The following is an 8,875-nucleotide window of genomic DNA, read 5'->3' on the forward strand; positions in this document are numbered from 1 at the left end:
GATGGTCTCGATCTCCTGACCTCGTGATCCGCCCGTCTCGGCCTCCCAAAGTGCTGGGATTACAGGCTTGAGCCACCGCGCCCGGCCAATACGTTTTCATTCATTTAAACAACGTACGAGATGAGTCCTCTTCTACAAAATTATCCTCATTTTGTAGAAGAGGAAACTGAGACACAGGGTGATTGAATATCTTACATAGCTGGAAGTGGTCAGGCTGGGATTGTGACCTCGGGATCCGGAATCTCTGCTTGTAGCGTTTTATGATCTGGTAGTTATTGGTGGTGGTCCTGTTAGTAGGAGTGGAAGGGCAGCAGTAGTTACAGATGCTGAGCGCTCCCAACATGCCAGGAGGTCTCATGGAACCCTACGTGACTGGGCTTCCCCGTTGCCCAGATAAGGAAACCGAGGCACGGGGCAGCTGAGTCAATCATCCAGGTTAGGGAGCAGCAGGCGCGGGGCCCAGGGTGGACTGGGTTCTGCAGCCCCTCACCTGCAGTGCTTCCGGTTGCAGGGTGTCTATCCGGCTCCCCAGCACGAGTGGCTCGGAGGGGGTGCCCTTCCGCACGGTGTCCGAGTGGCTGGAGTCCATCAAGATGCAGCAGTATACGGAGCACTTCATGGCGGCCGGCTACACTGCCATCGAGAAGGTGGTGCAGATGACCAACGAGTGAGTCAGGCCCCTTCCTGTTCCCCCACCACCCCTGCTGCCTCCCACTCCAGAGGCTGCCTCCACGCCCCCAACCCTCTTCCCTGCCCCTCAATGCTCCTCTCTTCGTTCTTTCTCTTCTGGTAAGAGGCTCCTTGGAAGGCAAGGGCAGAACTCCGCCAGCAGCTGGCAGTTCTGGGCGCCCACTCTCAGCTCCCTCCTCTTCCTACATCCTTTACCAGAGTGGGGAAATAATAGTAACCGTAATCATAATGGTAGCTACTGTTTACTGAGGGCTGTGTGCCGTCTCTGCTTGAGCACTTTGAATGAGAACCCAGCAGGGTGAGTCCTGTTAACAGGTGAGAAACAGGTGCAGGTGAGAAACAGATGCAGAGAAGTGCAGTGACCCGCCCAGGGTCCCACAGCCACTAGGGGCAGAGCAGGATTCCAGCCCCAGTCAGTCGGGGTCCCAGAGCCCAGGGATCAGAGAGGTCACTGGTAGACAAACAGGCTGAGATGTTACCGGCATGCCTGAGGTCACACAGCCAGCTTGGGGCAGTCTTCTCCAAGATGCCCTACTTGCTGCCCAGGGGAGAGTTGAACCCCTGGCCTACCCCTGGCACCTCTCTCCATTTGGTTGGCTCTCAGCCTGCAGTCCCACCTGCTGAGACGTGCCATGTACTCCCTGCTGGCCCTGGGTTTGGCCCTTTGTCGAGCTGCCCCATGGGAGCTCTTCTCTCCGTCCCAGCTCCAGCACTGAGACTTTTCCCGGCATGGCCTTGGCACAGACACCTCCTCCTGTCCCAGGAGGGGGAAGACACTATCCTCTTAGCCTTTTGTGCCTCTAAAAATAGTGGCGGGTTTCAACAACCCAGCTTGTGCATGGCCCAAGGTCATGGCGGGAGCAGACCCCGAGGCTGGGAGGTTTTGGGAACTGTATGGATGGGATGACCTGGGCCTCCCATGGTTCTGGGTCACAGAAGTTCTGGGATTTGAGCCTGTTCATGAACATTCTCTAGGGCCTTTGGAAACTGCTCAGCTGGGCTTCCAACCTGCTAGCCAAGGCCACAGTCCCTCTCAGGGGACAGTCCGTGATGGGAAGCAGGCAGGGACAGAGCTGACCAGAGGGAGGCAGGGAGACGTAGGGAGGGGAGATGGATCACAGGATATCTTTTGCTGCCGGCCAGTGCAGCAGGGCCACAGACTTGGGCTCTGCACACGTGCCTGGGTTCAAGTCCCGCATCTGCCACTTCCTAGTGGGTGACCTTGATCAAGTTTGATGGGATTGCATGGGTGCAGTGCAGATGACACGCCTGGTATACAGTAGGCGCTAAATCCTTGTTGCTCTCCTCTTTTCCTCCACTCCCTTGCTTTCCTCCTCTAGTGCTGTGCAAATGACCCCTCCTTTTCTCCTTTTCCCTGGGAACATCCACAAGACCCTTTGCCCCTCCAGGGGCTCCCACCAAGGACAACACAGCCTCTCTTTTGGTGACCAGAGCTGAGGGCAAGGAGAAGTGCTTATAGGAAACACATGTTCTTAGAGGCTTCCCTAAATAGCTCGGGGTGCTCCTCGCCAATTCCTTTCCCACGAGCAGGGATGGGGCGGTCTTGGACGGAGGGAGGCTGTGTGTGTGTGTGTGTGAGTGCTGCAGTGTGCGTTGTTGTGAAAGGGCCTGGATAAAGGCAGGAAGTCATTCGCTCTCCCCCCCGACCAGCCGCTGGTGCTCAGAGCTGGGGCCTGCAGGCCTCCTCCTTCTCCTCTGCCTCTTTTCAAATAAATGGGGATCTCAAAGGACTTTTTAAAACCTGAAGCCTGGGTCTACACACGCCATGGGTCCCAATAGGAGACTTCGAGCTGGTTGCAGGGGAATGTGTGCCCTTCCCATTGGGATCAGGATTTAGGCTTCAGTGTCCCATCCCCTCCCCTTCTGAACCTCCTGCCTCCTTGAGTCCCTCCCAGGGGACCAGCTGCCTGTTCCCCTGGGGTCCCACAGCCACTGTCTCTTCTCCATTTGTGCTATTTTGGAGTCAGTTGGGTTTCTAGCTAGACTAGTGGTCCCAGATGTTTTGTGAGCAGCTGATGAAAGGGGTGGATGTTGCACCCCAGAAAAATAGCCCAATCCCAGGCTCTGTCTAGAGCTGGGACTGCAGCATCCGCATCCTGTGTGGGGGTTGAGGGCACAGGTTGTAGATCGTAGGGTCTCCAGTGTCCTTGGCATAGGCTTGGTACTGATGGAATGCTTGCTGAATGAATGAATGATCTGACGCGTGAGGCTCTAGGAGCCATTTCTCACTCCCGTCTCCCTGCACCCAGGGCCAGAACACAGTAGGAACTCACCGAGTATATGGCCTTGGAGTTTTCTACACAGGGCTTCAGAAGCAAACTGTGTTCCCGTCCTGTGAGATTAACCACTGCTGTTTGCAAGAGGGACCAGAGGTGGCCCAGCAACGGCCCAATCTCTGCTAAAGCATTCATTCGCTCATTCATTCATGCAGCAGACACTCCTTGGGGACCTACTATGTGCCAGGTCTATCCTGGACCCTGGGCAGGGTTGGGGGCGGGAGCAGGGGCTGTGGGGGTGATGGGCCCAGATGACGAGGTCTCAGCACTTGTCCTCCTGGAGCTTACAACCCACTGGTTCTTCAACCGGATGTCAGATTTCTTCTGGGATTCAGCCAAATGCAGACTCCCTGCTCCACCTGCGGAACTGCAAATCTGGGGTCGGGCCAGGGTCCTGTCTCCTTCTCCGTGGTCTGAGCGCTTGTCCAGGGGCCATAATTCAAGACCTTCAAGTGTGTGGGAAAATGCTGCTTCTTCAGCACCTCCAACTATATAGGTTAGAAATGTCCCGTGCGGGTAGCATAGGAAGTTCTCCCAAGTGTCCCGGCCTTCCTGCTGCTGAGGGAGCACCAGCCTCTGCTGGAGGTCCCGGAGTCCCCCCCACTCACCTGGGTCTGCCCTTCCCTGCTCTGCGCCTGTCCCGGGGCTCCCGGAGCCTGTGGGAAAGTCATGTCTGCAGAACTGCAACTAGAATCTTGCATCATGTAATTAGCTCCCTTTACAGCCAAAAGACGGCCCGTAAAAACCTGGGTGTTTTCATGGGTTTGGGCTAGTGGGTGAGGACGGTGGAGGAGAGAACTCCCAAAGTGAGTAATAAATGCCCTCCTCACAGGTTCCTGGGAGCATAAGTGATTTCATGAGGGGACGGAGGGGCATGGAAGGGGGGCCCAGGAGAGTGTGTACCCTGTGGTGGTGGGAAAGCTGGGCTGTGGGCTCCTGGGCACATCTGTCCACCTGGAACTGATGCTGCCTTCTCCTTCGGCCGCTGGTTTTGAGGCCTCTCGCCCTCCAGATGGACAGTAGCTCCCATTTTACACGGGAGGAGACTGAGGTTCCCCCAAGGGAAGACATCTTCCTAGTCACTGGATCTGGTGACCTGCAAGCTTCACCCATGGAGACTCGCAGAGTTGAACCCTTCAAGTATTTCCCGAGTCCTTCCTTCATGACCAGCAGTGGGAACTTGGAAGGAGTGAGGGAGAAATGAGGCAGCGGGTGGGAAGAGACCTTGGGCAGAGAGGCTTTGAGCGACATCCCTAGAGAGTTCCAGGGAAGGAGGCCTGAGCTGGGGGCACTGGGGACAGACTAGGGGTGAGGGGAGGGGAGGCATTTGTTCATAGCTGGTTTGATTCCCAGCTCTTCCACCTCCTAGCTGTGTGACCTTGGACAAGTCACTTCACCTCTCTGACCTCAGTTCTTTAATCTGCAAAATGGGGATGAAAAGAGCACCTGCCTCACAGATAATTCAGAAGATTTGATTTATTTTTATTTTTTAAAGCATCGTACAGAGTTGAGGCTTCTGTCGTTTTCCTAACTTTGTTGATGATGGGCCACCTTGGCAAGCTTCTAGGCTGTGGCTCCTTCTCCCAGGCCTACCTAACCAGAGCTCTCTTGCCCTACAGGTCCCCAAGGCCCCCTCTCCACCCTCCTCCTCTGCTTCCCTCCACTCCCCTCCCCTGCCGCCCACCGAGTCCTGTCCCTGCCCAGCCCAGCCCCCTCCTCTGCTCTAGCCCCTAACTCTCCCTCTCTCCCTCCGGGCCCACAGCGACATCAAGAGGATTGGGGTGCGGCTGCCCGGCCACCAGAAGCGCATTGCCTACAGCCTGCTGGGACTCAAGGACCAGGTGAACACGGTGGGGATCCCCATCTGAGCCTCGACAGGGCCTGGAGCCCCATCGGCCAAGAATACTTGAAAACACAGAGTGGCCTCCTGCTGTGCCATGCTGGGCCACTGGGGACCTTATTTATTTCTAGTTCTTTCCTACTGATACCCCCTGCAACTTCTGCTGAGGGGTCTCGGATGACACCGTGGCCTGAACTGAGGAGATGACTGTGGATGCTGGGCCGGGCCCTCTTTCCCTGCGAGGCACACACAACTGAGCACTTAGCAGGCACCGCCACGCCCCAGCATCCCTGGAGCAGGAGCCCCGCCACAGCCTTCGGACAGACAGAGGATATTCCCAAGCCGACCTCCCCTTCGTCTTCTCCCACATGAGGCCATCTCAGGAGATGGGGGGCTTGGCCCAGTGCCAAGTGAACAGGGTACCTCAAGCTCCATTTTCTCACACTAAGAGGGCAGACTGTGAACTTGACTGGGCGAGACCCAAAGCGGTCCCCGTCCCTCTAGTGCCTTCTTTAGACACTCGGGCCCCGTCCTCATCCCTGACTGGCCAAACCCTTGCTTTCCTGGGCCTTTGCAAGATGCTTGGTTGTGTTGAGGTTTTTAAATATATATTTTGTACTTTGTGGAGAGAATGTGTGTGTGTGGCAGGGGCTCCCGTCAGGGCTGGGGACAGAGGGTGGCCTGTGTCAAACATTCCTGAGCTGGGGACCCGGGGGCCGGTGCTGCAGGAGTGTCCTGCCCATGCCCCAGTTGGCCCCATCTCTCATCCCTGTAGATAGCAGGTTCTATTCTGTCAGTGTTAATGATTTTGTTTTGTTGGAAATTTTTTTCGAATCTTAATTTATTATTTTTTTTATATTTATTGTTAGAAAATGACTTATTTCTGCTCTGGAATAAAGTTGCAGATGATTCAAACTGATCTTGGCCGTCAGTCTTGGGAAAAGCAGTGGGGTCTCAGAGCTTCCTGAGTGGGAGTTGAGGGGTTGAGGGTTCCCCCCAAACACCGAGTGTTTAAACAGAGATTCGTGCACAAGGCAGAGACATCACTTAACCCTGGGAGCAGGGGTGGGTGGGAGGTGGGCAGGGGGCCAGGAAGCAGGTTCCGCCGAGCCCAGCCTCCATGCCAGCAGGCCCCAATCACCTTTGATCTCCAGGCCGCTTAGTCTTCTGGAGGATTGGGAGGTAGGAGAAAGCAAGAGCCGCCATCAGCTTCCCTCCCACGGCTCCCCGGAGCTGTCGAAATAGATCCTTCAACCCTCCACGTATGGCTCTGAGGTTTACACAAGCTTTTCACAGGTTTCGGCTTGTTGGAACCTCAACACTTTGTTATGAGTTTTGTGGGCGGCCCCATTTCACAGAAAAGGAAAATCAAGCTGGAGCCCAGCAACTGGACTTGCTCAAGGCCACACAGCAAGTTAGGGGCAGAGGCCAGAATTGAAAGCAGGGTCAGAAATCTCAGTGGGATGCTTTTCTCTTAGATGAGGAAATGGAGTCTCAGAGACACGCAGCAACTTGCCCAAAGTCACACAGCAGTCTCAAGAAAAGTCAGAGTTCTAATTTCTCTCTTTTTTTTTTTTTTTGAGACGGAGTCTCACTCTGTCACCAGGCTGGAGTACAGTGGCGCGATCTTGGCTTGCTGCAACTTCCGCCTCCCGGGTTCAAGCGATTCTCCTGTCTCAGCCTCCTGAGTAGCTGGAACTATAGGCGCGTGCCACCACACCAGGATAATTTTTTGTATTTTTAGTAGAGATGGGGTTTCACCGCGTTGGCCAGGATGGTCTCGATCTCTTGACCTTGTGATCTGCCCACCTCTGCCTCCCAAAGTGCTAAGATTACAGGCGTGAGCCACTGCACCCGGCACCAGTGTCCTAATTTCAAACCTGAGCCTTCTCCACTCTACCGGGTTGCAGCCCTGCAGGTCAGAGGTCATTCATATCGGGGGTTAGTTAGGAAGGTGTCAAACACAGGTCACCAGGAACGTAACCAGGGAGCAGAGATGATCTGAGGCCCAGGAGGAAGACTTCCTGGAGGAGGTGGTCCCAGAGCTGAGACCTCAGGGACTACTAGGAGTTAACCAGCGAAGCCAAGGGAGGGTGATGCAGAGTGAGGCGCGGGGGCGTGAAACCGCATGGTTGTGCAAGGGAACCACAAGCAATTTGGTGTTATTAAGGCATGACGTGAGGTGCTGGAGAGGTCTCTAGGGCCTTGTAAAGCAGGCCCAGGAGTGGGGATTTCAAGCTGAGAGCAATAAGGAGTCATTGAAGGTTTCAAGCAGGGAGTGGCATGATTGTTGTCACTGGTAGAGGCAGGTCTGGAACCCAGAGCTCCTGACTCTCAGCCTGGAGTTTCGGGGAGATACAGGAGAGGCGCTGGCGAAGTCGGGAGGGTGTTCGGCCTGCCCTGGGGTCTCAAGGCTGGCACGCTCTGCCCTGACCCCCGCTGCTGCAGGAGAGCTGCCTCCCTCTGGGTCTTGGCCCACTGGGCATCCATGAGACATCTGACCGCCTGTGTCAGGTGTGGCTGGGGTTGGGTGAGCCATGGGAGTGCAGGGAGCACCTGGCTGGGCCTTCCTCCCATTAGTGTTGGGCCACCTGTGTGTACTGGGCATGATGGCTGAGTCAGGCCTTCCTGGTGCCTGACCCTGGCCTGGCCTGACCCAGGTGGCCACAGTAGCTCTGTGGCTGGGCTATGGCTACTATCGCTACCACTGACAAAGCTGTTGGCCCAGTAGGGAGTAAGCCTGCAGCTTGCAAACCCACAGCAATCTGGGCTATGAGGGCACGTCAAGACCAGGCTTGAGTCCCATTCCCAAAGCAACTCGGCCATGGCCCTGCTGATGAGCAGGAATGAGCGCAGGAAGTGGCTCAGCATTGGGGGAGGTGGCCTCGTGTGCTCTCTCCCTTGAAGTCCTGGACATAAGGCCCTTCAAGGGCATGTGAGAACGCATAAACCTGTGGGCCACAGACAGATCCGATGCTCAAAAGCCAGTGAGCAGCTGTCTGCAGTCTCCAATGGACCCTGCAATTGGCAGGAGGGGAAACTTTATTTTTAAATGAAAGCAAATCCAGAGCTGTCTCCTAGAGGGCCTAAATGCAGGAACACCCCTGTAGCAATAAGAACACCCAGCCTACAGATCTTGGTTCCTGAAAACCATTCTCTAATAAAAGAACCAGGGCTCCTTAGAGAAATGGCTGATTCTGGGGCTGAAGCAGGGAAAATACAAGATGAGCTGGGAGCATCTCGGAGCATCAGAGCGTAAAGAAGTGCTCAAAAATAAACAGGTGGGGCTGTGCCAGAGAGACACAGGAGCCAGCCCTAAAGAACTCCCAAGGGCCAAACCTAGAACAAGCTGAGCAACAAAACGATGAGGTATTAGATTAAATCAGAAGTCGAAAATAAATATTCACGAGTCCATACTGACATAAATAAATGATTAAAGGCTGGGTGCAGTGGCTCACACCTGTAATCCCAGCACTTCGAGAGGCCGAGGTGGATAGATCGCTTGAGCTCAGGAGTTTGAGATCGGCTTGGCCAAGATGGCAAAACCCCATCTCTATCAAAAGCACAAAAAATTAACCAGGCATGGTGGCACGCGCCTATGGTCCCAGCTACTCAGGAGGCTGAGACGGGAGGATCGCCTGAGCCCGGGAGGTGGAGGTTGCAGTGAGCCGAGATTGTGCCACTGCACTTCAGCCTGGGCGACAGAATGAGATCTCATTTAAAAAAAAAAAAAAAAAAGCTTGAATAAATAAATAAGTCGGGGGAGACTAGACAATTCTTCCTTACAGATGAATTTCAAAGGGGTGGATTCTTTTCCCTCTAGCGGGTAAAGCTTACTTCCCCACTGCCTGGACTGTGGACTGGACACCCTTCCAAAGAAAGGCAGTAGGGAAGTATAGAAGGGGTTAAAAAAATAAGAAAGAAAACGAAAAGTAACTTTACAGTGGAGAAACCTGGCAAACACCACCGTAACCAAGTGATCAAAGTTAATATCATCAGAGAAAAAACAAACAAACCAACTCAGAGCAGAAGGAACACTGAGCTTGAA

General features: G+C 54.6%; 1 protein-coding gene across 1 annotated transcript in view; it reads left to right on the forward strand.

Annotated features, from left to right (window-relative positions):
* EPHA2 (EPH receptor A2) overlaps positions 1 to 5,743 on the forward strand; it is a 37,060-nt gene extending 31,317 nt beyond the window's left edge. The window contains exons 16-17 of the mRNA XM_011993952.1: positions 512 to 667; positions 4,750 to 5,743. Coding sequence (XP_011849342.1) covers positions 512 to 667; positions 4,750 to 4,855 — 262 coding nt within the window. The 3' untranslated portion in view covers positions 4,856 to 5,743. The remainder of the gene's footprint in view (positions 1 to 511; positions 668 to 4,749) is intronic.
* The last annotated feature ends 3,132 nt before the right edge of the window (positions 5,744 to 8,875 follow it).

The sequence above is a fragment of the Mandrillus leucophaeus genome, unplaced genomic scaffold (assembly GCF_000951045.1).
Source record: "Mandrillus leucophaeus isolate KB7577 unplaced genomic scaffold, Mleu.le_1.0 Scaffold439, whole genome shotgun sequence".
NCBI classification, from domain to species: Eukaryota; Metazoa; Chordata; class Mammalia; order Primates; family Cercopithecidae; genus Mandrillus; species Mandrillus leucophaeus.